This window comes from Callorhinus ursinus, unplaced genomic scaffold, assembly GCF_003265705.2.
Source record: "Callorhinus ursinus isolate GAN/ISIS: 27379988/994484 unplaced genomic scaffold, GSC_fseal_2.0 scaffold13, whole genome shotgun sequence".
In the NCBI taxonomy this organism is placed as follows: Eukaryota; Metazoa; Chordata; class Mammalia; order Carnivora; family Otariidae; genus Callorhinus; species Callorhinus ursinus.
Window position 1 is genome coordinate 35841480 of NW_027397075.1, and position 23920 is coordinate 35865399.

The window sequence follows — 23920 nt, forward strand, 5'->3', positions numbered from 1 at the left end:
GGCAGTCTGGCAAGTTGAAATCAGATTCCCTCTTTCAGATGTCATTGTTCCCTCATACTTGTGAGCCCAGCGCACTATTACTCTTGTCCCTTCAGATGGCCTGCACACCCACCCCACCTTAGCACCACTTCAAACGTTGGCTGACAGCTTTGCTATTGGATACATGAGCAACGAACTGAACTTTGAGCTTAGCCTACGAGAGGTGGTACAATTTGAACATATTACATATTAGCCCCCAAGTTATATAAATAGATGAAACCACTCTGTTATTAAGGGATATCAAGGTACCAAGTTCTTTGAACATGTTTTTAAATATAAAATTCTCACATTATGTAGTAATTTCTATGTCTACATGTCTGTCTCCCTCCGTAGACTATGAGTAGTTTAAGTGCCAAAACTATCTCATTGCAGGGGCGCCTGGGTGGCTCAGTCAGTTAAGCGTCTGCCTTCGGCTCGGGTCATGATGCCAGGGTCCTGGGATCCTGCTCCACGGGGAGCCTGCTTCTCCCTCTCCCTCTGCAGCTCCCCCTGCTTGTACTCTCTTACTCTCTCTGTCAAATAAATAAAAAATAAAATAAAATAAAATAAAATAAAATAAAATAAAATAAAATAAAATAAAATAAAATAAAATAAAATAAAACTACCTGGATTCTGACCCCAGCTCCCTCCTTACCAGCTGTGTGCCCTTGGACAAATTACTCAATCTCTCTGGAGTTTCCAGATTCTCCATCTCTAATATGTTGCAATGATATCGGATACCTCACTGAATGCATTCCACAGCACCTGACACAAAGTAAACACTCAGTAAGTATTATTACTATTATTGAATTCAGGGTGTCCCGCCACTGAAGCTATCAGAAAACTCCAAGCCTTTAGGTCATTTCATCCCCAATTCTAGTCAAGAAAGTCCCATTTTGTGAACCTTCATTTCATAAACTGAGACAGGATTTAATGGCCTTCCAGAATGTGAAAGAGCTCTGGGCACAGGTGGTGGTAAGCAGCTGTTCCCCATCTCCGCTGAGGACCAGCTGAGAGTCTTAAAGAGCCACATGAGTGATTTGGGTATAAAGTATTAAGAATCGCTTCCTAATGTTCGAGGGTGTGAAAGTCTGGGCTGCCTTGAGGGCAGCCGTGGAATCCCCCTCTCTTGAGATTCTTTAAAAATTGGATACTTAATCGGCTCTAAGGTGGATAAAGACCAGGAAAGCACCTCACGTTCAAGTAACAAGCAGTTTGTTCAGGTCAGTCCAGTTATGCTGCTGTTGACCTAGTTCCAGTGAAGAGCTATTACCTGGAGATTCATACAGAAAGGAAGAAAGTATGGAAGGCAGATTCCTCTACTTAGTGAGCTTGTAATAAAACATTTTAATATGCTGTTAACCCTCATTCAAAATAACCTCACATCTCATTAAACCATTTCTGGAGGACCCTGAAAGGCGGGGACCTGGCTCGAGCACTCACGAGAGCCGGCAGCATTGGGGGCCCCATTTAGTGGCAACCTCAGGTGAGTGCCCCGCATCCTGTGGTGTGCAGATCATGATGTTAGCAGTTTCCAGCTTAAGATGGCAAATAGAAGAATAGAAAAGTCCCTTCCATTCCACTATCCGGGGCGGGGGAGGGGGGTGGGTGGAGTATCAGAGAAACTCCCCTGAGTGCACAGACCCAAATTACACACCTATTGTTCCTTTCAAGCAAAAGACTGTTTTGCATATTTCCTCCTGGGAAGAAAATACTCTGATTTTAGTGAAGAGGTGGATGCAGCCTCTTGCTCTTCATCTTGGTTGCCCAGAGGAAGAGAGCAAAGAGAAAGAAAAAAAAATTTCTAGTGGGGAAGAAAAGCTCGCAGAGGCTTTGATCCTGAGCGACCTAAAGCTTGAGTTAAGGCTGAAAGGGGAGGGCGCGCAGGTGACTGAGGAAGCCAGGCTGGTTTGCGGTTTTCTAGCCGAATAAGGGGACTAGACAGAAGCCTGGAATGGTGATATGTGATAAAGACACGTACATGGAATGTAATGGTTTGTTCTCTTCCAAATTACTGAACATTAAGTTTAAATGTTTTCATATAAATATTATATGTATATTGCAGGATCTTGCTTGCACATCACCACTCAATTTAAGGAAAATGGAACTTTTTTGTTCCCCGTAAGTATTCTTCCTCCAAGCTCATACCCCATTGAAGACTAGGGGAGAAAACAAACTTGCCAATTAATATCTCAGGCTCTTCTCTTTCTAGCAGGGTCTCTCGGTAAAGGCTTCCCTTAGAGAATTCTGCTCATTCCTGCTCCCCAAAACGGCTCCTGGTGATGGGAAAGCAGGTGGCTGGTCTGGCCCAGCCTTGCCCTGCCCTGCTGGGGCACAGCTGGTCCCCTGTGGCCTTGAGGGACACTGGGCCATCATTCCCTGCGGGCATCCACATATGCCAGGCCGTGGGGGCTAGTAGCTCTGCCTCAGGCCATGGCCAGCCCCGAGGCCAAGCTTCTATGACTCTCAAGCCACATTGGACAAGTTGCCAGGCCCGAGCCAGCTTCTCCAGGCTGTCAGCCTTCCTGGAGCTACGGATGAGGAAAGGGCCCCAAGCCCCGTGCTCTCAGGCTCCCCAATCCCCAGCAGCTCCGCTTACAACCTGCTCTGCTCCCCAAGCTTTCACGTTCTAAAGAAGGAAACAGATGCATTTGCTTTCACCACAGTTGGTGAACCAGCTGAAGCTGTAAAAGAATCAGGACCTTTAGCAAACTCACCACTAAAAAAAAGCTGATAAACAACCAAGAACTCTGAGTGACCCTGGTCATCAGACCTTGCCGGACCCAGCTGAGGGCTCTTTCCTGCCCAATGAACAATGGGACTTGTTTCAACCAACCACATGCAGATTAGTGGATGCACTCTGACTTTGCAGAGCACAAGTTGTCCATCGTGAATTAGCATAAATCTCATGACCTCCTCCCTTTCTAGCGCATAAAGCCCCCTGACTTTCCCTCAGAAATGTCGTTCACTGCTGTGTAGCCCTTTGCCTAGGACGTAACTCCGTTCAGTGCTGGCTCTGGTGATGCTTCAGTCACGGATTTTCCAGGAATTTTCCCAATGGGAGGAGGAAGTGAGTACACAGGCCACTGAGGTCTTTGCCTTCCTCTTCCGTCCTCTCCTCTAAAGAGCTTCTGAGGCCCTCCCTTCTGCCATTGTTCCCAGGGGCACTAAGCCACATGACCTAGCATTGGTGGCAGGATGCAGGAAGAGAAACTAGCTTAGTAATTAGGATACCTATTGAGTAGTAGGGTTTTTAAGATTTATTTTTATTTATTTGAGAGAGCATTTGCATGCACACACAGGAGGGACAAAGGGAGAGAATCTCAAGCAGACTCCCACTGAGCGTGGAGCCTGATGCAAGGCCCAACCCTGGGCTCATGAGCTTAGCTGAGACCCAGAGTCGGATGCTCAACCTACTGAGCCACCCAGGGGCCCCAAGAAGTAGTTTTAAATTATTGTTCCGTTACCTATATCATGAATGAAAGATCCAGAGTTTAATTTGGTAGGCAATGAGACAGTCTGGATTGTACTTATTAGATTGTTTACTAATAATTTTTTTAAAGATTTCATTTGAGAGAGAGAGAGCACAGAGGGAGAGAGGAAGCAGCAGACTCCCCGCCGAGCAGAGAGCCTGATGTGGGTGAACTGTGGATGTGCTGAGATCCAAGTCAAAATTGTTTGGTTCCTCTGAAACTCACATACAGCTGCCATAGTACCGCCACTGGGTGTCAGCATACCAAACCGAAGGCAGCGGTCTTTTAGAGGAAATAAGGCAACGGCATTTACAGAGGGCCCTCTCAGTCCAAAAAACACTTTACACATACATTTCCTAATTTAATCTGAGAGATGAAGAAACTTTTGAGGGAACAGAAAATGCAATATTTAGTTAATGGAGTGATTTGCATCAGAGGCATTTTGTCCCTATTTTCTAAATTGAAAAAATAACATTAGAGTAGACTTGGAAGTTAAGAGGATCAGTCCCCAGATTCTTCGTAACAAAGGGCTCTTTCCAGATATACGCACCTTATCACACAATGAAACCATTATTAGAAGCACTTCAGGGAAGAGTGTGCTCTCTCCCTCTGCAAAAATCAGCCAGAGACAAGCATTTGCTATAAAATTATCTGGTTTAATCACTGTCAACATCAGAACTGTAGTACATTAGAGTACAAAACCTGTATGTACAATTACACATAGAAAAAACGTTCTTTGTGAGGAGCAATTTTCAGCAAATCTGACAAACAGCAAGAGTCATCCCTATTTTGGGTTTGAAAAGAGAACTGGAAATTTCCAAGATGTCCCCCTCCTCCCTCTGGCTCCAGTGACCCTCCCAACATCCATTTGCAAAGGCCTGAGGTAGGAAGGGTGGTATGAACACTATCAGGCACTCATTCTCCTCTCTTATGGAAGGGGTGAATTTTTAGGAAACATTTCCCATCATTTATTACACTGCTGTTCCATCCATCTGCATCATTAGGTTCAGTAGTTACCATGACAATATGATGCCTACAGCAATCTAACTTGATAGCCAGATGCCAGAATGTGAAAAAATAGGACCAGCTAAGAAAGTGAGAGAAATATAATTAATCTGAAGCACATAAAAATATGCACAAAACTAGGACCAAGAGGGAAACTGCTGAAATGTCAGTGAGGAGGGAGCTCTGCTGGGAAGCAATAATCAAGTTTCAGCATATAAACTTTGCTAACTAGATCCGTGAATTGGTCTATAACTAAGACTGAGGAATGCGTCAACATTGGTCATGAATATCGCTCTGGGCCCCTCCCCCAAATAATTTCCTGCCGCAAAGCCCAGTGGATTCGCCTTGATTCCAGCCAAGGGAATTCCGAGTCGGCTTGACTCTCCTGAGGATCTGAAGCTACCATCCTGAATGCTCCCGCCATGGCATCCTGCTCACCTTTGGTCTGCTGTTCTACCCAGCTTTTCCATCCAACGTGGTACTAGCCATCATTCTGAAGCTAATGTTAAGGGACTGGACTGAGCTGTGTCCTGGAAGAGCCTGTCCCAGTGAAGGCAATAGGCCGGCAGGACCCTCTTGGGGGCCCCAATATGGCAGAGGAGTTGGAAATCAAGGAAGGAGACCAGCCTGCGATGGGTGGCCGTTATCATCATCGCTGGGTTGGATAGCGGCGCTGAGCTAGGCGATTTGGTCGGTTCAAGCTACTAACCATGGAGAGCTGGAAAAGAAAAAAGGTTGCCTGAGATTATAGCTCCAAGCAGGCCTCCATCCAGGGCTGGCTGGCTGGACTGAGCTAGGGCATCCGAAGTCTAGAACACTCAGGCTGCATTTGGCTTCCCATGGTGATATTCTAATTACTTACTTTCACCCAACATCTGCACCTCTTAACTATAGCAAAAGAAATTCAACTTTATTAAGAGACGAGGCCAAATGGGTACATAAGAGCAATCAATCTACTCCCAAGTCACTGAAGGGCAGGGAGTTTAGTTTCTCTCAAAGTTTGCAATGATCCCCGACACCCCCAGGTGGAGTGATGGTATTTCCACACCACTGTGTACCAATACCTATGTGTCTCTCAAAGTCTCAAGACCTCTGAAAGGTCAAGAGTGGTATTACTAATAGTGACACTAACTGAGGCCCTTCATACACATGCTCCCATTTAATCCTCACGCCTCCCCTGCAAGGTGGCTACTACTAACCCCACTTTACAGATGCAGAAACTGAGTCTTATAGAGGGTAAGTCATTGTGCAAGAACCCACACACAGTAACTGGCAAACGAGGAATATAAACTTGGATTGCCTTCATCCAAAATTTGTGCTCCTAACCCTTCTCCCTCAGGGCTCCCTTACCTGGGGGACCTGAGATGGGTTGTAGAGAGGAACACTTCCTTTCAAGGGTGTTGGGGGAAGCAGAACACCGGGGTTGAAGTAAAGCTCAGAGGAAACAGCCTGTGATGGAAAATAATAGAAAATCCTATCAGTCGCCACTTCTGGTTCCAGAACATCAAGGGTTTCCCTTGAATGTCAACTTTGGCCAAGAGATACAGATGAAAAGGATTTCCTGATAGACCTCAGGGAATTCAAGCAAACAAACATGATTCAAGTGGGCACGGCCAACCCCTGGGTCTGGGGTGGCAAAAGCAGAGGCTCAGGGGCTCCTGTACCTGGAGTGAGTGAGAAGAAAAAGCCACAGTCAATTCTCTTGATAGCATCATAAAAAGTAATATCATATTCTCGGGAAGGCCTAAAATACTGCAAGAGTGCTCTAACCCAACCACAAGAAAATAAAAATGTTTTCCTAGCAATCGGCATGAAATCCGTACCATGTGGACGATTCATCAAGAACTTTTTACAGTCCTTGCCAAAGTCCCTGGTGAACTCTGGGACAGGGAAAAGGCCGTTCCCTAGACTTCACCTAAGGAAGTCGTTATGGGCTACATCATGTCCCCTCGAAACTTCCTATATGGGGATTCTAACCCCCAGTACTTCAGAATGTACTTAGAGGTAGTGTCTTTGAAGAAGTGTTTGAGGGGGTGCCTGGCTGGCTCAATCAGTAGAGCATGTGACTCTTGATCTCAGGGTTGTAAGTTCAAGCCCCACATTGGGTGTAAAGATTACTTAAAAAGAAAATCTTAAAAAAAAAATAAAGAGGTGATTAAGGTAAGAAGAGCGCATTAGGGTGGGCCCTAAGTCAATATGCCTGGTGTCCTTATAAGAAGGGGGAGTTCGGACACAGACACACACAGAGGGAAGACCCTGTGAAAGCCATGGCCATCTACAAGCCAAGGAATGAGGCCTCAGGAGAAACCAACCCTGCCAACACCCTGCCTCAGACGTCCAGCCTCCAGAGCTGTGAGGAGATCCCTTTGTTTAAACTGTAGCCTGTGACATTTTGTCATGGTGGCCCTAACAGACTACTACAGAAGCTTTCTGCCCTCACCGGGTGGCACCTCCAGCCCACACTGAATGTTCAGTCCTCGCACACGCAGGCCTCTGGTGGGGCCCTAAGCTCCAGCCCATGGGCTGCTCACCTCAGGCCCAGACAGGCCTTCACTCCCAGTGCCCTCAGCTGCTCCCCCACAGGATGCTGATCCTCGGACTTGGCCCTCGCCTGGAAAGCAATGAGTCAGAGCTGTTTCCACTGCTCAGGGCTGAGGAAGCCCCACTCTCAGAAGGTACCCCCAAGGCCTGAGGTACCTCAGACCCAGAGAGCCCACCGACCCAGAGGACATGAGGTTGGCGGTACCTGTCGCTCCAGACAAGGTGCCCGGCAGAGACTGGGGCTCTGGGAGAGAGGTCAGTGTGAAGCCAGGGCCAGCCTCAGGCGGAGAAGATGCTCTGGAGGTCTCCTGCGTCGTGGAGAAAGACAGGCAGAGTTGGAGGTACTGGTTGCTAACAAATTCATGCCCACAACAGCGGCCTCAACCTGTGACCTGTGGCCGGGGACTCACCCCAAAACTCTCGTGCCACCCCTTTGCTCAGTGATCAAACAACTCCTGGTGCCCTAAAGTTAATATACTTCGTCCCAATTTTTAAGACCCAGTTGGCCTTTGCCAATTGCCAGATGCCAGCTCCGGGCCTCAGAGGCTCTGAGGAAACGTCCTCCAGCGGGCCCACAGGAGCGGAAGGGTCCTTGTCCCCGGGGCCCTTTCACTTACCTCAGAGTCGGGACTGTCAGATGAGTGTTCTCCAGAGGCGGATGCGTTGTCGGTGGGCTTTGAGCGAAACCAGCTGAACCAGCCAAACCCGGAGCTCTGGAAGGGAAAGGAGGAGATTTAGGGCCTACAGGTGTGCTTCTCCCGCTGACTAGGAGACAGGCCCACCCCAGTACGATGGTGGAGAGTCGGAGGCCCTGCCAAAGCCTAGGTTCCCAAGCCTGCCCCCCCCCCCACCATTTGGGAAGGGGACACAGAACAAGACGGTCCACCTTCGTGTTCTCTTTCTCGTCTCCTGGTTTTTCTTTCTGTGCCGGGCTTTGGGAAGATTTCTTATCTGCCTCATCGGAGGACTCCTCCCCATCCTCCTTGACTGAAACAGTGGAACTCTCAGAACTATTTCGTGATCTGGGAAGCGCTGGCACCTGGGATTAAAGAACGTAAGAACGAACGTTTTTATAGCACTTGACAGGTTATGAGGGCAAATCACACGTTCTCCCTCACCAGCCCCGCTCAGTAAATCACTGGGATAGCCTCACAAGGCTCACATTTTACTGATGAGGAAATCAGGCCTAGCTAGGAGAAATGATTTGCCAAAGGCCGCCGGACAAGGCCAGAGCCCGCTCCCCGTCCTTGTGTTACCCCCCAATCCTCTGGGCTTCTGGCCGCTGTGCTCCCTCCCCACATCAAAGTTCCAGAATTATGCCGAAGCCTGGAGCAGAGGATGTGGAAGGCCCCCGGGGGAGAGGAAGCGGGACAGGACACACCCCACGGGTACCTACACACCCAAAAGGACAGAAACTGACCCCCACTCAACCGAGAGCTCATTCCTAGCAGACTTGTTCAAGATCAACTGCGAACAAATGCCAAAAGAGGAAAGCAAAATATGCCGATGTGCCCTTGTATTTGTGTGTGTGGGAAAATACACATAGCATAAAATCCACCGATTTAACCATTTTTAAGTGTGCGATTCAGTGGCATCAATATATTCACAATGTTGTATAGCCACCACTAATAATCCATTTCCAGAACATTTAATTAACCTCAACAGAAACTGTGCCCACTAAACACTAACTCCCCATTTTCCCCTCCCCCTAAGCCCCCTAGTCGCCTCTACTCTTTTTGTCCGTAAATTTGCCTCTTCTAGGCACCTCATATAAGCAGAATCACACCATATTTGTCCTTTTGTGTTATATTCACATTTTATACTCCAAAAAGGCATAATTGGTACAACCCTTGAAAATACTTTGGCAAATCTAGAAAAAGCTTCGATTTTTATTCTGAGTACCAGCACTTACTAGGTAGTAAACACTGTTGTAAGCACCTACATATAGTGATTCATTTAATCCTTACAACTGTCCTGTGAGGTGGATTATTACCATCCCATTTTACGTATAAGAAAACTAAGACAGAGAAGGATTAAGCAACCTGTCTAAGGCCACCCGCTAGGAGATGGCAGAGCAAGGATTCAAACCTCAGCAGTCGGACCTCTCCTTCTAGGAATTTCTCCCGGTTGAGTAATTCAAGAACAACACAAGGCTTGCACGTCCATCACTAGAATGTCCACCATTGTGTTTTACACGTGAGGGGAAGGGAAGGGAAATCAAAGAGAGAGGAGGAAGAGAGACACACTTGAAACGTCTGCCTCCCCCCATTCTGACCTCTGCTCAAGACCTCCCCAGAGGGGCCCTCCCCGGCCAGCCCATCTAAAGTAAAATCCCTCATGCACACAGTTGTTTATTTAAGTCACCTCCACTAAACAGAAGCACACGGGAGTAGGCTTTGTCTGGTTCCCTGTGTGTCCCCAGCCCTGTGACTGTGCTGGGGACATTGTAGGAACTTGGGATTTGTGAATGAATGAATGAATGAATGAATGAACGAACGAATGAATGATGGTGCTTTCACATAATGGACTTGATCATACCAATACTAAAAATCATTAATGGGGGCACCTGGGTGGCTCAGTCGGTTAAGCATCTGACTTTGGTTTCTGTTCAAGCGGTGATCTCAGGGTGGTGAGATGGAGCCCCATGGACAGTTCCATGCTGAGCGCAGAGTCTGCTTAAGTTTCTCTCTGCCCCTCCCCCACCCTTGCATGCTCGCTCGCACGCTCTCTCAAATAAATATATCTTAAAAAATAAAATAAAATAGGGGTGCCTGGGTGGCTCAGTTAAGTGTCTGCCTCAGCTCAGGTTGTGATCCCGGGGTCCTGGGGTTGAGCCCCACATAGGGCTCCCTCAGCAGGGAGTTGGCTTCTCCCTCTCCCTCTGCTCCTCCCCCCCCCACTTGGGCTGGCATCCTCTCTCTTTCTCTCTCATAATAAAATAAATTTTTTAAAAAAGAAAATAACAATAAAATAAAATAATAAAAATAAAAATCATTTATGAATGACATGGAAAACCTCATTTTAGAGTATTAAATAACAAATAGGAAATAAAGTTTTCTATACACATTTAGAAACATATGAGTGATATTTGATTGATGATTTATGATACTTTCTCTTTATTTTTCAAGTTTTCTATAACAATAATGTACTACAGTACATTTCAGTCAAAAAAAAATAAGGAAAGCATAAAAGTTTTTAAGTTCTACAGCCCCATTACTACTTGAGACATTTATAGGATGTAACCACTATTTATGTGATCAAATTTATACAATGAAACCCTCCAGCCTTCAGGTAAAACTGAAGAACATCTCAAATACCCATTGTTGGGGGAAGGGTGCGTTCGTTGGACTGCTAGCTAACACGGTCAATTAGGCAGGGCCGCCTCCAAGATCTTCCAGCCTAACTGAGGAGAAAAGACATAAAAGCTGCCATAGATCCTTCTCGGAAAAAAAGTGAGGTAAAAATTACAATAAAGAAATAAGCATCAAGAGTCCCCCATGACAGGGCAGGGTGTGGTGAGTGTTTGGTGCAACAGGTGAGGAGAGAGTGTGAGAGATCTCTGAGGCCAAAACAAGACTTGACCCTGCCACCCCTCCCCCCATGGACACTGGTTGTGTCAAGAACATGGCCCTCCTCCCCACCACTACGATTTGGTGAAACAAGGTACAGTATGGAAGGGAGAGCAGGTACCAGGCAGAGGAAGGAGCCTGCACATGGCTAAGAAATCTGGGCCACTGGAAAAAACCTGAAGCAAGAGAGTAGGCATCTGCTGTGCTTTGTCCTCTCACCTGGGGTTGGGAAACAACATTTTGACTATCAGGATGCTGGAAACTTCCTTGAGACACTGTGTTCTCTCCTATGGCACAAAACACAAACAAACGTCGTGATTTGAACTTGAGCTTTTCCTACCTAACCTGAAGAAGGAACGGGACGCAGTCAGCTTTTCTAACTGCCAAGCAGCTGCAGGTCCAAGCCCATGACCCCAAGTGGGTCACATTAATGTGAAGTCCACATACAAAACCCTCTCAATTCCAGCTGCCCAAAGACGTGCTGGTCACATGACCTCTAGTCCAAGCCAAGCCATTCCTTAGGAATCCTGGAAACCAGGGCCACATGGAGCTAGATCACAGGGATCCTCCCGACTCTCCCTCCATTGGAGCCTCCTGTCTTGGACGGGACATTATCTTAGAAGGTCGAAGATCTAATCCAGCGCTCCCCTGGTGTTGCTCAGCACGGCTCACCACACTCAGCCCCTCTGTGTCCCATCACCACCCTTGGGAGTGGGACAGAAGAGTGGGCCTCTGCTAGCGACCCCTGACAGTGAGCTCTTGGGTGCAGGACGACGCAGCTGGAGGAGCAGATGGCACTTCCCTCCTTCCTCCACCCTGCAACCTCTCTTCTAGAAACTATGTATCCAAGAGGAGGGCTGGAGGAACTGCTGTTGGCCTTGTTAGGCTTATCCCAGTGGAGAGGCAGACTGCAAAGGAAGGGAGCAGCGTCCCTCGGACGCATGCAAAGTACCAGCCCCAGGGCTGCCACGTAGTAGGCCCTCAGTCAGGCGCACGCCCACCATTCAGGGCTTTATCGGCTCTGACCCCACCTCCTCCTACTGGTCCCTCCACCTCCCTCTTCTGCTTCCTTCCTCCCCTTCAAAACTCCTCACCCAGGTCTTACCAACGGGTGGGTATATCTGCTGGGTTTCCTCCCAGGCTCCTCCTCCAGGAGTCCCTGTCACGGCCAGGCTGCCACCAGTCCCAGGAACCGAATAAAGAGGCACAGGGACCCCGGTCTGCCCCACACTTCCTCCTCCTGGGTGGGGAAAGGGCTGTTGCAGGCTGGGCTGGGACGGCCACGTCTGCTCCAGGGCTGGCCACAAGGCTGAGCGGTCCCCAAGGGCTCCTGAGCTGCTTTGATGTCCTGAAAGATCATGGTAGAAAGTGCTTTCTAAGGACATAGGGCAGAGAAGAAGAGCTGAGACCTGAAATATGGCATTAGAATGGACCAATCACACCAGAACCATTCCTGCCCACATCCTCCTTGGAAAGAAGTCACAAAGACAGGCCGCTCGATGTGGCTGCCATTCATGCGATGACAAGTACAACCCAGCAGTGACTGGGACGCTTCTCACTGCTTATGACTTAGAGTTGACAAAATGATTTCCTTCACTCCCGTGTATGATCTCCAAGCCTTAAACGAGTACATTAGTGCACTGGGGGGATAGAAATTACCACCTCGTTTAATGCCATACTTTTTTACTTTTGGATAAACTTTCCCCTTTAAGGATTTCCTCATGGACTTGGGTGTTTGAACAGTTTCTAGTTAAAACCCGAATCAGACCACAGACATGATGGCTTTGCCCTGGAAGCAAGCGTGGAGGTATTCCTTCTGGCTCTACCATTTTGCCAGTGAGATGGATGGTGGTGTGGACGTGTGCCATGATGGGCCCAAGGACACGGGGCTGCTGGGGCTGCTGGCCCACATGCTCAGCTGGATGACGAGAGACACAGCTGCCTCCTAGCAGAAGCGGCGTTCAGAAACACCCAGCCTGGCTCCCCTCCAGCCCGTGACCTTCACAGGTTCCATGACATAGCAGCAAAGCCCAGGCGCAGAAACTTCACCTGCCTGCCTTGCCTTCCCCTTGCTCATCCGTGAAGGACGTGCTAAAAGGTGGGAACCGGCTAGAAGTAAAGAGATGAAGCCCTGCCCTGACCCCACCATGGGGGGGGGGTAGCTGGAGGAAAGGGCGCAGAACCAGCTGAGGGTAATACTTTCTGCCTGACCCAGCGCCCAGAGGCAGCCTGAGGGGAAAAGAGGGACGTGCTGAAAATAGTTTGAAACATATGTCACATGTGTATAGCAATCGAATGCTCAAAACTCAAACTGATAGCTCAAAAAAAATCTTCCTATGTCTCCAACACCTACATGAAGTACGGACAATCCACCGTCTCTGGCTTCCTCTATGGGGGGAAGCTACGAGGCAGGCGAAACCATGAGATCACAACACAATATAATGAGGATTAAAACCTGAATGTGAGGCAGAAACTCTCACAATGAGGGAACTTAGGAGTGTCGGGATGCCTGTGACTGGCCGGAGCTGTGGGGAAAAGGTGCCTGGACCAATGGGTCAGATTGAAACAGGCAAGGAAGCACTCCAGGAAGGGCAAGGAGAATGTTTCCTAAGGTCTGCATCTCGTATGATCAGGTGCTGAGCATCAGCCATCCCCACACTCAGGTCGTCGGCGTGGGTACCTGCCATCCCTCTGGCTCCCGAAGTATCTGAGTGAGCAGAACGAAGATCTCCAGTGTCTCCTGCTACCTTGTGCTAGTAAAATAAAGTAAAATCTTTTTAAGCCACACAAAGAAAAGCAAGAACAGGGAACAACAGTTTAAAAATTAAGTCGAGGGGTGGCTGCGTGGCTCAGCTGGTTAAGCGCCCCTGCTTTCGGCTCAGGTCATGGTCCCAAGGTCCTGGGATCGAGCCCCGCATTGGTCTCCCTGCTCAGCAGGGAGTCTGCTTCTCCCTCCCCTCTCCCTCTGCCGCTCCCCCTGCTAATGCACTCGTGCATTCTCTCTCTCTCTCTCTCTCTCTGACAAAATAAAATCTTTAAATAAATAAATATTTAAAAAAATTTAAGTCAAAGAGAAACTTCAGAGGGAGTGGCAAGGTAGGGGAACCTCGCCTGAACGCCGAGGGCTGGTGGGAGAGGCACATGGGCAGGAGGGAGTCCTCAGCCCTGCTCAGAGCAGGCAGGGACCAGGACACCAGCGCCATCCATCGTCTCCCTGAGGAAGGGGCAAGTGGAAGGGACCAGACCGCAGGGCCCAGGGTCCCATGTGCGCAGCACAGGGTGGGAATCGGGGCCACGCGTGCCTTGAAAAATCCACCCTGTCCCGTCTTCAGAGACAGCGGAAGAAAGAGAATGGAGGCAGCCCCGTTCCAATTATGTTACAATTACTGCTGGCAGCTTTTGCACTTGTCAGAACAAAAAGGGAAGGCCTGGAAATCTTTTAAGCAATTGCCCTACATTACATGAAAGTGACACGGGTCCGCTGTGATCCGTAGTTCCTAACAGAGAGATGAAAGCTTTAATGGTCATAAAATGTATCTTCTAGGACCCCAGAGAAGGGTGGCAAGGGGGATTGGCAAGAGGGCCCCAGGTCTCACAGGCTGACACAGGAAGCCCTTTCCACCCGAGAGGGATGGGGGGGGGGCGGGGCAGGAAGCTGGGAGGCTGAGCGCCACCCCTGCCCGGGTCAACCTGTGACTCATGGGTGCTGGGGGACTTCAGGGCCCTCCACGGGGTCGGGGATTTGCCAAGGTCAGTGTCTGCCTACTCGGTGCTAGGGGAGCGAAGAAAGAAACAAAGGTCTCAGCCCCTGGCCCGGCTCCAACCCCACTCACCGCCAGCTCCTCGCACCGCCTGCGAAGGGGCACCAGCCAGGCTGGCTCCGGGTCCCTGTCTCCATGGCGTCTCTCTACAACCAAGGGATCTGACAGCTTCAGTCTCTCTGCTAGCTGTGCCAGGTTTCCAGTGGGGTCAGGGGTGAACGTAAGAGAGGGGAAAGGAGAAACAAACACAATGGGCAATGAGGCAATAAGGGAATGGGAGAAAGACAGTCTTCCCGCCCTTGCCAATTAGATTACAAGAATAACTGAGAGGTAGCAAATTCAGCAGCTACCTTCCCGAAATTGCACCATAAATAAACAATTAACCCATCTTGGTGTTAGATCCTCCATAAGATATAAGAAGAAACTATTACCCAGCTCTGCATCTCTGCAAAGAGAGGTAGAGCCTCTAGCGAGGCTTCCTGAACTCCAGTGCTCCGGGGAACCACCTGGACTGTTGCTAAAATGCTAAATCTGATCCCAGAGTTCTGGGTGGGGCCTGAGAGTCTGCATTTCTAACCAGCTTCCAAGTAATGCCCATGCTGCTGGTCAAGGGCATTGCAAGATTGCAATGTTGCAAGATTCTACTCCCTTATGAAGTCCCCAAACATCCCAGCTCCTCCATCCCAGGTCCCTGAGGTGCTACAGCCCCTGGCCTGTTGGCAGACACCTCAGGGGCAGGGGGCTCGGCACTACAGATGGGTTGGCTATAGGATCTAACCCTCGGGCCTCATCTAAAGCAAAGCAAAAATTGACAGTGGGCTGCTGGACTCTCTAGCTAATGGATTTTTCTTCGGTTAATTGGAACAACTATTTGCCTGATTGTTTTCTTCCCCAGGAACTAAAAGTTGATTTGTTTTTTTTTTTTTCTTTTTTAAACGTATCCCACATGTGATAAAATATTCCATGCATTTAAAAGCATTTTAATAAGGATCATTTCCTGTTTTAATCACTAAAATATATTTTCCAAGTCCAGCGTTTATAATTAGAACGGTTCACCGTAACATGCAGTTTCACTGTCCCAGAAAAGCAGTTGCAAGACTTAAGTTTCTGGCAGAGTGCTCTGCCTGGTTTCCCGTCTCCCGATCCCACCACTGTCCACCCACTGCCTGTTTCTTTATGTGGTGTCAGGACTCTGCTTATCACACCTGGGCACGCATACGTGGTCCAAGACAGCCATGGGCTCCAATTTTCCGGCATGTTCAAAGGAGATGTGGAGTCTAAGCTGCTCTACAATAGCTTTCTCTGAACGCTGAAGATAAAACACCTGCAGAGAACCCTTTGAGAAACTCACCTTGATGAGTTCCCCTAATAGCACAGGGTGATTGCTTTCTTCCTGGCTAAGGAGGGCCGTGCCAATGGCTTCGCAGTAATGTAAGGCCTGGGACACAAGGCCGTAATCCGCCAGCCGGGAAGCATAAAGGAGCTTATACACCTGTGAAGAGGGACGGAGCCAGTGAGGAGTCCATCCAGGCAGGCATAGAAGGAGAGGAATGCAGATAAGACTTCCTGGAAGCCAGCTGACGGCCACCTCCCGTTAACTCTGCCATCCAAATCTCAAGGAGGGCCTCATGCCATTTGGGGCATGCCATCTGGGTATGGGCACAATTTCAAATCCAGCCTGCAGGTCCCGCACCGTGGAGAGGGCGATGGCAGTCACCATTAGCTCAGTCTCCACAGGCTGAGTCCCCATCGAAATGCACCCGACTACTTACTTCTTATCAGGAAGCCCACCCACCTGGAAAGCCTGGTGTAGGTGGGGTGGAGGGCCAGGCACCAGGGGGGACATAGAAAGGAAGAAGAAATGACTCAAATGCAGAGCAGGCGGGTATTCACAGAAGCATGAGGGGTAGAGCAAGATGGAGCGTGAGGGTTTGGGAATCAGACAGGTCCAAGGTCAAATCCCAGCTCCCCACTGGGTGTGCCACCTTGGGCTGGTTACCCCACCCCCCTGTGCCTGTTTCCTCACTATAATATGGGGATAATAATACTATTTACCCTTTGGGGGCTGTAAAGATTAAATTAGACAATCCACGCCAAGGTCTTGGAACAAACGGTATGCAAGAGATGTGAGCCAAGAGCATGTAACTCCTCTGAGCTTCAGTTTCCTCTTTTGGGAAAGGGGGGTAATCATGCACACTTCACGGGATGAGAAATAATACCCTAAAAACACAAAAGCACTATGCCCGCACCTAGAGCGTACTCACTAAGACTAGCTGACCCCCTTACTCTCAGCCCAGAGGAGACTGAAGGGGGGGTGACCCAAGAAGGGAGAGAGGGATGAAAGGACTATTCAAGAGAGAGCTGGTCCAGCACGGCTTTGCTTTGCCGGGGACGGAGAGTCTTTGGGAAAACACCGAAAGAAGATACTAATGGGGTCACTTCCCTTCTCATAACTAATTCACTCATTTCCAAGGTTTGGTTTTGTGCTTTGCGTTGTGGGGTGAGGGCGAGTGTGTGTGTGGCTAGGTGCGCTCTGGGGGCAGGCTCTGAGGGAGTCTTGATGAATTTGAGGTGTCAACAGGGCATCCAGCAGAGAAGCTGAGAGAAGAGAGGAGAACCCGCAGCGTGCACGCCACGTGCACAGCAGAAGCCCCAAGGGGAAGAAAGAAGAGTGAGGACCAGGGACAGAGCCAGGAGGAACTTTCAGAGCTCAAAGACAGAGGGGTCCAAAAGAGATGGCGGGAGCAGGTCAGACAGAGGGAGCAGGCTGGGCAGGGCCTGGGCTGGGCCTCCTTCTCCCACCCCCGGCACGATGGCCAAGGGGCAGAGGAGAAGGGAGAGCTGTTTGGGGAGAGAAGAGCAGAAGTTGTGGCAGAGCAGGTGTGAGGAGCGGAGACCCCAGGACACTGGCCAGTTTCCATTTGTCAGGTGGGAGGCAGGAGCCTCCAGCAGAGGGGGCGCCGCCATGTTTTGCTTTCATATCTTAAAACGCAGACCTTTAGGAGACCTAGGAAGAAATCCTAACTCTTCCCACACTCAAGCTAATGAGGAAAAGTGCTGTCGATGACTTAGCCCAGCTACTCCGTGCCAAATAGTAAAGCTGGAAATCCAGCTGCTAACGGTCACCCGTTACCTGGAAAGAAGGGATGAAGGATTTGGGGCGGCCCAGCATCTGACAGTACTCGAAGATTTCCGTCCTCTGGATAGCCTCGGTCGTTGCAAATTTCGAAAACTCTTGACTAAAACCAGGGAATAATAATAAAAGAAATTGAGGCAGGGTGGGAGGGGAGGGGTTTCAATCCTAGCAGACAAACACCAGCTGCACCGTTTGTGGTAGAGCTTCTGCCCTGGGCTGATCCCCGGGACGGCTCCCAGGCAGGAAAGACGCTCTGGGCCTCCAGAGTGAATGTTTGGCCTCCTCTCGTTCCACCTTCTTGAGGCTGGGGATGGAACAGAACAGAGGCCTGCACCAGAGGTGCCCGGGAGCAAAGATTGCAGAAAAGGGGGGTCCTCCACCTTCTTTGCTGGAGGGTCCCCTAAGGCAAGGTGCTCTCCCTCCCACCTCGGCGGGGCGCTGGGTGCTCCTCTTAAACATACTGAGAGAGAACCTTAGTGCCTTGAAGGCCTAGAACGTGCACCTGTGCGAGGCCACTCCTGGCCTGAACAAAAGAGAAGAGGGAGTGATGTGGGGCCCCAAGAGCACCGAGAAAGGTGGCCGAGAATGGGGAGGACAGCTGAGCCAAAAATCAAACGACAGTCCCTGAGCCAGGTGTCCATTCAGCCAAAGGGGAAGCGGGCTGAGCGAAGGTGATCCAAGGGGCTTCCAGACCCCTCCACGCGCCCCGACAGCTTGTCTGAACTCACGGTCCCTCCCGGCTATCCCCAGAAATGCCCTTATGTGACACAAACACAGGAGGGAGCTGAATGAAGCCCTACGCATTTCTTGCCACATTGGGCACGGATGGGACGTGACAAGCCAACTAGACGCCATCAGAGACCACGACCGGAGAGAGCTGGCCACGAGACCGACATTTCCGCAGAGGTAGGACACTTGGCACAACAGTGATCAGTCAGGGCTTCGCAGACTGACGGCCCGGGTTCCAAGTCCAGGGTGACCCCACGCTAGCTGTGCTATCTCAGGTAAGTTCCTTAACCTCTCTGTGCCTTGGTTCCCCTCCTCTATCAAGTGAAGGTTAAAAATATACCTTATTTATAGGGTCAATTTGTAATGATTAAAGGAAACAGTGCAAATAAAACGACTGGCACAGTGTAAGCGCTTAGGAAATCTTAACTATTACCGGGAGGGGAGAAGAGAGATCCCGAACACGGGGGACTGCTATGGAAGCAAACGGGTCTTTCTGTCCATTTATTCATTGTCTACAGGATTATGAAGATCCTTCTGCGTGAAAAGCCTAATGTTATGGCCAACAAAGAATAAGTAACAGGTGAGACTTTGAGTAGCTTGTGCACCAAGTCAGTGTAGCGGTGTGAGGAGTAAGCATAAACTTCTTCCAATCTCCAGTTCCGCCCAGGGCGGACTCTGAGCCCACCCAGGGCTGCCTAACACGGAGCCGCAAGCCGCACGGATCACACTAACGAGTCACAAGAGGTGACCTCTGCTCGTGGAGCCAGGGTGCCACCCAGTGGTCAGATGGGCACAGTACACCCCAAAGGCACACAAGCACAGTTTCGGGGAGCAGGACTGGGGCCTGAGGCCCCCTGCTGGTGTGATGTGGCACCCACCGGGCACCTGCCAGCCCAGCTCCCGGCAGGAAAGACCCAGAGGAAGGGAGCAGCAGTAGCTGAAATTCACAGGGGAAAATGGAAAAGGGAGCCGTGAAACCCAGCCCGGCCTAAAACAATCCCCCAGAAAACGTCCTTCCCGCTCCCTTCCCCAGAGGACCACGTACCTGTGGTTGCTGCCAAGCAAGGCCAGATGGTCTGTCTTCACGGTGTAGTGGCCGAAGGGCACGTGAGCCATGAGGTAGCAGAAGTGGGCGGCCTCCACCAGCCCCTTCCCCGCTGCAGGAGGAGGAGAGCAAGCCCCAGTCACAGAGCATGCCGTGTGGGGACCCACTCTCTGGGCGGGATGGGAGAGGGACGGCAGGGGTGCTCAGGGGTCAGACAGGAGCGTCCTCACGGGGGCAAAGGGGAGAATGGCTCTCATCAGGAGTCACATGCCCCAAACCGCACACTCCCTCCCGCCCGCGTTCTTGGCCTCAGTTGGACATTCCAATGTTCTTCGGTCAGAATAGGTCGCTAATTCCTGTTCCCCTCCTGTATTTGTGATTAGGAATTTGCTAAGCATTTTGGTCCTTCCTGAGGGTGAAAAGGAAGCAGATGCATACACCTGAACAAAGACGGGGGCCATGGGGAGTAGCCGTTTTTAAATTAGGCTTCTTTGGGGCACTAATGCTTCTCCTACTGAAGTGAAACAATAGGAAACTTTTCCCAGGGCTCATAAAATTCACAATAATCACCAACTTGTTCCCATTTACAGAATGTTCTCCCATACATTTCCCATTACCTCAAAATTGAATCAATTCAAGTAGGTAAAGTACCCAGCACAGTGCCTGGCACCCAGGAAGGACTAAACAAAACCTACTTCCCCTTCTGACCGAGTGCGAGCAGCCTGCTAGCTGACTTGGCAAACCTTACACACGGCTATTTTCAGTTTAAGAGAGCGCTATACCACAACGTTTACAAAGACTATCATGATTTCTAGATGTTCTGCCCCTTGACCAAATCTGAGAACCACTGATCTGGAACATCCAATAGCCCCTAAGTGTTCATCAGGCCATGTTCATGAGAGAGAATACAAGTACAGACCACAATTACCCAGGGTAGTTCGGGCAAAGACAGAGCTTGCTATCTGGCTGAGCTGAGTCACTGTATGACTAACCATAACAGGAGCTGAGGTCCCCCAGTGTTAACTCCATCTTCAGGGGAATCTGACCAGGGATAGAAAGCCAACCATTGAGAGTTGCTTCCTATAGCCACACAGCCCAAATCTTGGGGGCCTGGACTGCACTGGCTTGCAGCAGAAATTCTGGGACTTGGAGGCAGGAATGATACTCCTTTCTGTCCCCCAAGCACGGAGGCTCCTAGGTCAAAGGAGAGCCTGAGGCCCAGACTTGGGCCCTGCACAGCACCTAAGAGCCTACAGACAGATGTTTGTCTGTCTCCCTACAGAAGAGAGTAGCAGGGCTGGCTTCTGCTTACCCAGGGTGTCCCCCATGGTGATAATCGCTCGCTGAAGCAGCTCCGGGTCCCCACCCTGATTCGACAGAATCACAGCCAAGTGAGGCCTCCAGTCTCCCCACTGCTTGTCCGCACAGCACTGAAAGGCAGCAGACAAAGTGGGAGATTTAGTGACTAACGTAGGGCTAGCCAGAGCGTAGGAGAAGGAAGTTGTCCATCTCCTAGTTTGGAGTTCAGGGAATGTGCGCTTACACCTTCCTGCAGTGCTGTCCTTCGTTGATTTCAAGATCTCCTTTTAAAAAACAAGACTCCTAGAAGGATGGGTAGCAGACAGGCACGTGCACATACATACATTCAGAGGAATATTGGGAGGTAGGTAAATAAAATGACACTATGGATCACTTCCTGATTTTCAAATTTCTTCCTGCTGCTCCTGATCCCAACAGCGAGGGACAACATCCAGAAAAACAAAACAAAACAAACCCTGATGGTTCAGTGGGAGAAGGAGGACCAAACATCCTTGACTCATATGAAGAATCCGCATTAGCCAGTTAGAAGTCAGGGGAACCCTAGACCCTTAACACCTCACCGCATGGCTTGGGTTTTCTGGTTTTACAGAGGCCTTTCACACACATAACCTTAGTTAACTTTCACAACAACCCTAGAAATCGAATTCCTATCGCCACTCGAAGGACGAAGAAAGCAGGCCACGTGGCCCAGCCCAGCACCCAGTCCCCATTCATCTTGCTCTCAGCTGAGGGCTGTGCCCGCTCCCTCTGGTGACCATGCAGGAGCAGCAGAGTTCCACAAGGGGGCAGCAGGGTGCACATAGAGCCGGGGAAGTGGGAAAATACCCCACACAAAGGATGGGGCTTGGGTCTCCCTTCTCCTGAATGAAGGGGGATTTCAAGACAGGAAATATCAATAAAGAAACAATATGACATCACAGAAACAACTCGGGCCCTGGATTCAGCTACCTCTTTTTTTTTTTTTAAGATTTATTTATTTTAGAGAGAGAGAGAGAGCATGAGTGTGCGGGGGTGGGGTTGGGGGGGGAGCAGAGGAGAGGGAGAATTCCAAGAAGACTCCCCGCTGAATGCAGAGCCCCACACAGAGCTCGATCTCAACACCCTGAGATCATGACCTGAGCTGAAATCAAGAGTTGGCTGCCCAACTGCCTGAGCCACCCAGCGCCCCTGGAGTCCTGCTTCTTACTAGCTTTGTGACCTTGAGCAAGTTTCTCAAAACCTTTTTTTCCTCACCTCTTAAATAGAGATCATCATTTCTACCTAACAGGGTTAGTGTTGATAATAAAATAAGATAGCCAGTAAAGCACATTGCATAGTGCTTTGCACTTAGTTTGCTCTTTATAATTGACATGTAGGTGCAAACACACACACACACACACACACACACACACACACACACACACAGAAGCCCAGCAAAAGGAAAGGTGATTTGCAGACCAGTCCACCTCCCAGTTTGTTACACAGAATGGGCAGAGAGAAGGAAGGAGGGAGGGAAGAAGGAAGGAAGGAGGGAGGGAAGGAAGGAAATGGACAGTAGTAATGGCTAAGATCTGGAGGTCAGAATAATTCATAATTATTTGGTCTTTGTAATTATCCCAAGGAACAAACGATGCTTTATCCAACTGAATTTTATGGTTGCTTTTTGTTTATCTGGGTAATGCAGTGTGAATGAGGGGGATGATGATAATAAATCACAAGAATAGCAGTTCTCACTCACTCTGCTCTGCCCATGAACCATACCCAGTGCTAAGCATTTCTCCTGTGAACAATCACATGCATTGGGTACTATTATTATCCCCACATCGGCCAGGCCCTTTCTTGCTGGAACTAAAGGAATAAGCAAAAGAAAAATCCTTGCTGAAAAGAACAAGCACTTAGAAGTCATTCTTCTGTCTCTTCCCTAGGTGATTTGAAAAAACTCACTGGAAAGCCGATCTCTGGGGAGAAGGAGCACGAAAGAGAGAATGAACACCTAACTAACTTCAGTAGGTCAAGCAAGGTGGTTGACATGTGTTCAGATACTCTCTCTCCTGTAATTTGCACAATAACTCTATTGGTGAGGCATCAAAATGCCCACAAAGAGGAAAGCCTGACATTCTGAGATTAAGTAAGAAGGCCAAGTTCACAGAACGGGAAGTAGACTCTGGTTACACCTATGATGGAAGCCCACAGCTGGTTTTCTGGTTGCCATGCTTTTTCCACTCATTCCAAGTAATTAAAGACTAGCCTCTTACTCGATGCCATGACGCGAGGCAACGCTCAAACACTAAGATCAAACACTGCATTGGCACATCACCTCTGGCTTCTCAGTTTTCTCACCTAACAGCAGGGAGCATTTGGCATTTGCTGGGAGACCCAATGGACCGTATGTTGATTACATCATTTCCTGCTTCATGACATGATGCAATTTCATGGCCGTGCACAGCCATTCAGCGGATTCGTGAGCGCTCTGTGTTCCTATATAGCCAGTGGGCTTGACCATGGGGCAGGAAAGTCATCATTTCTCTTTTCTTTTCTAGGAATTGTCCAGAAGCAATAAGAAGAATAAAAAACGGAAAGTGTGAAGTCTGTTTTCATTAAGACTAGGTGTCAGCAAAAACCCAAAATTTGAAATTCAAGAAAAAGCTGCCAAAAGTAGTAGAGATTGAACAAAGGTGAGTTCAGGAGGAAGCAGAAAGATAACTCCAGAAGGAGAGGATCCCACAGCCGTCTCCGCTGGCTGGGGAGAAGCCAAGGCTACACGGGTACCCACTGAACACTCCAGATCATGTGGGAAATGCCAGTCAGCCTGCACTGTGGCCCTGGCCCCTCCCCAGCACAGACCTACCCCAAGCAGTTGGCCCAGGGAAGACTCGACTCCTGGCAAGGATCAAACAGAATCTATACAAATTCACTATAAAGATAAAAGGAGGGAACTAACATGAAAAAATACATGGAAGGTAGAAAAAACGCTCACTGGAAAAATGTTAACCACAAAACAAATAAAGAAGTATCAGCAAACATTTCATCATGAATTTAAGTAAAGTAATGAAACAATTTCTTATGAAGCAAGGACCTAAAGCTAAGTTACAAGAACTCAAGAAAGGGACAGCGGACAAGAGGAAGAGGTAAATGTGACCTGCAGAGCTCAGGGAAGAAGTGGGAAAAAATCAAAGAAATCAAGACAAAAATGGCAAGAGCACAACCATGAAGAGACACTGATGAAAACACAATAAGGGACACACAGGATGGAAATGAGAGAAGAAGAAGGAAGAAGGAAGAAGAAGGAAGAAGAAGAAGAAGAAAGAAGAAAGAAGAAAAGAAGAAGAAGAAGAAGAAGAAGA

General features: G+C 49.2%; 1 protein-coding gene across 4 annotated transcripts in view; it reads right to left on the bottom strand.

Moving 5' to 3' along the window:
• Positions 1-4126: 4126 nt before the first annotated feature.
• The window catches only part of SEC16B (SEC16 homolog B, endoplasmic reticulum export factor), a 56056-nt gene continuing 36262 nt past the window's right edge, over positions 4127-23920 (bottom strand). For all 4 annotated transcript variants that reach the window (XM_073900057.1, XM_073900059.1, XM_073900058.1 and 1 more), the window contains exons 13-26: positions 20590-20707; positions 19278-19389; positions 17501-17606; positions 15719-15859; positions 14440-14553; positions 13287-13359; positions 11712-11981; positions 10826-10893; positions 7924-8076; positions 7655-7750; positions 7243-7345; positions 7028-7107; positions 5847-5945; positions 4127-5214 (exon numbers count right to left, since the gene is read on the bottom strand). In XM_073900057.1, coding sequence (XP_073756158.1) covers positions 5146-5214; positions 5847-5945; positions 7028-7107; positions 7243-7345; positions 7655-7750; positions 7924-8076; positions 10826-10893; positions 11712-11981; positions 13287-13359; positions 14440-14553; positions 15719-15859; positions 17501-17606; positions 19278-19389; positions 20590-20707 — 1602 coding nt within the window. In that variant the 3' untranslated portion in view covers positions 4127-5145. The remainder of the gene's footprint in view (positions 5215-5846; positions 5946-7027; positions 7108-7242; positions 7346-7654; positions 7751-7923; positions 8077-10825; positions 10894-11711; positions 11982-13286; positions 13360-14439; positions 14554-15718; positions 15860-17500; positions 17607-19277; positions 19390-20589; positions 20708-23920) is intronic.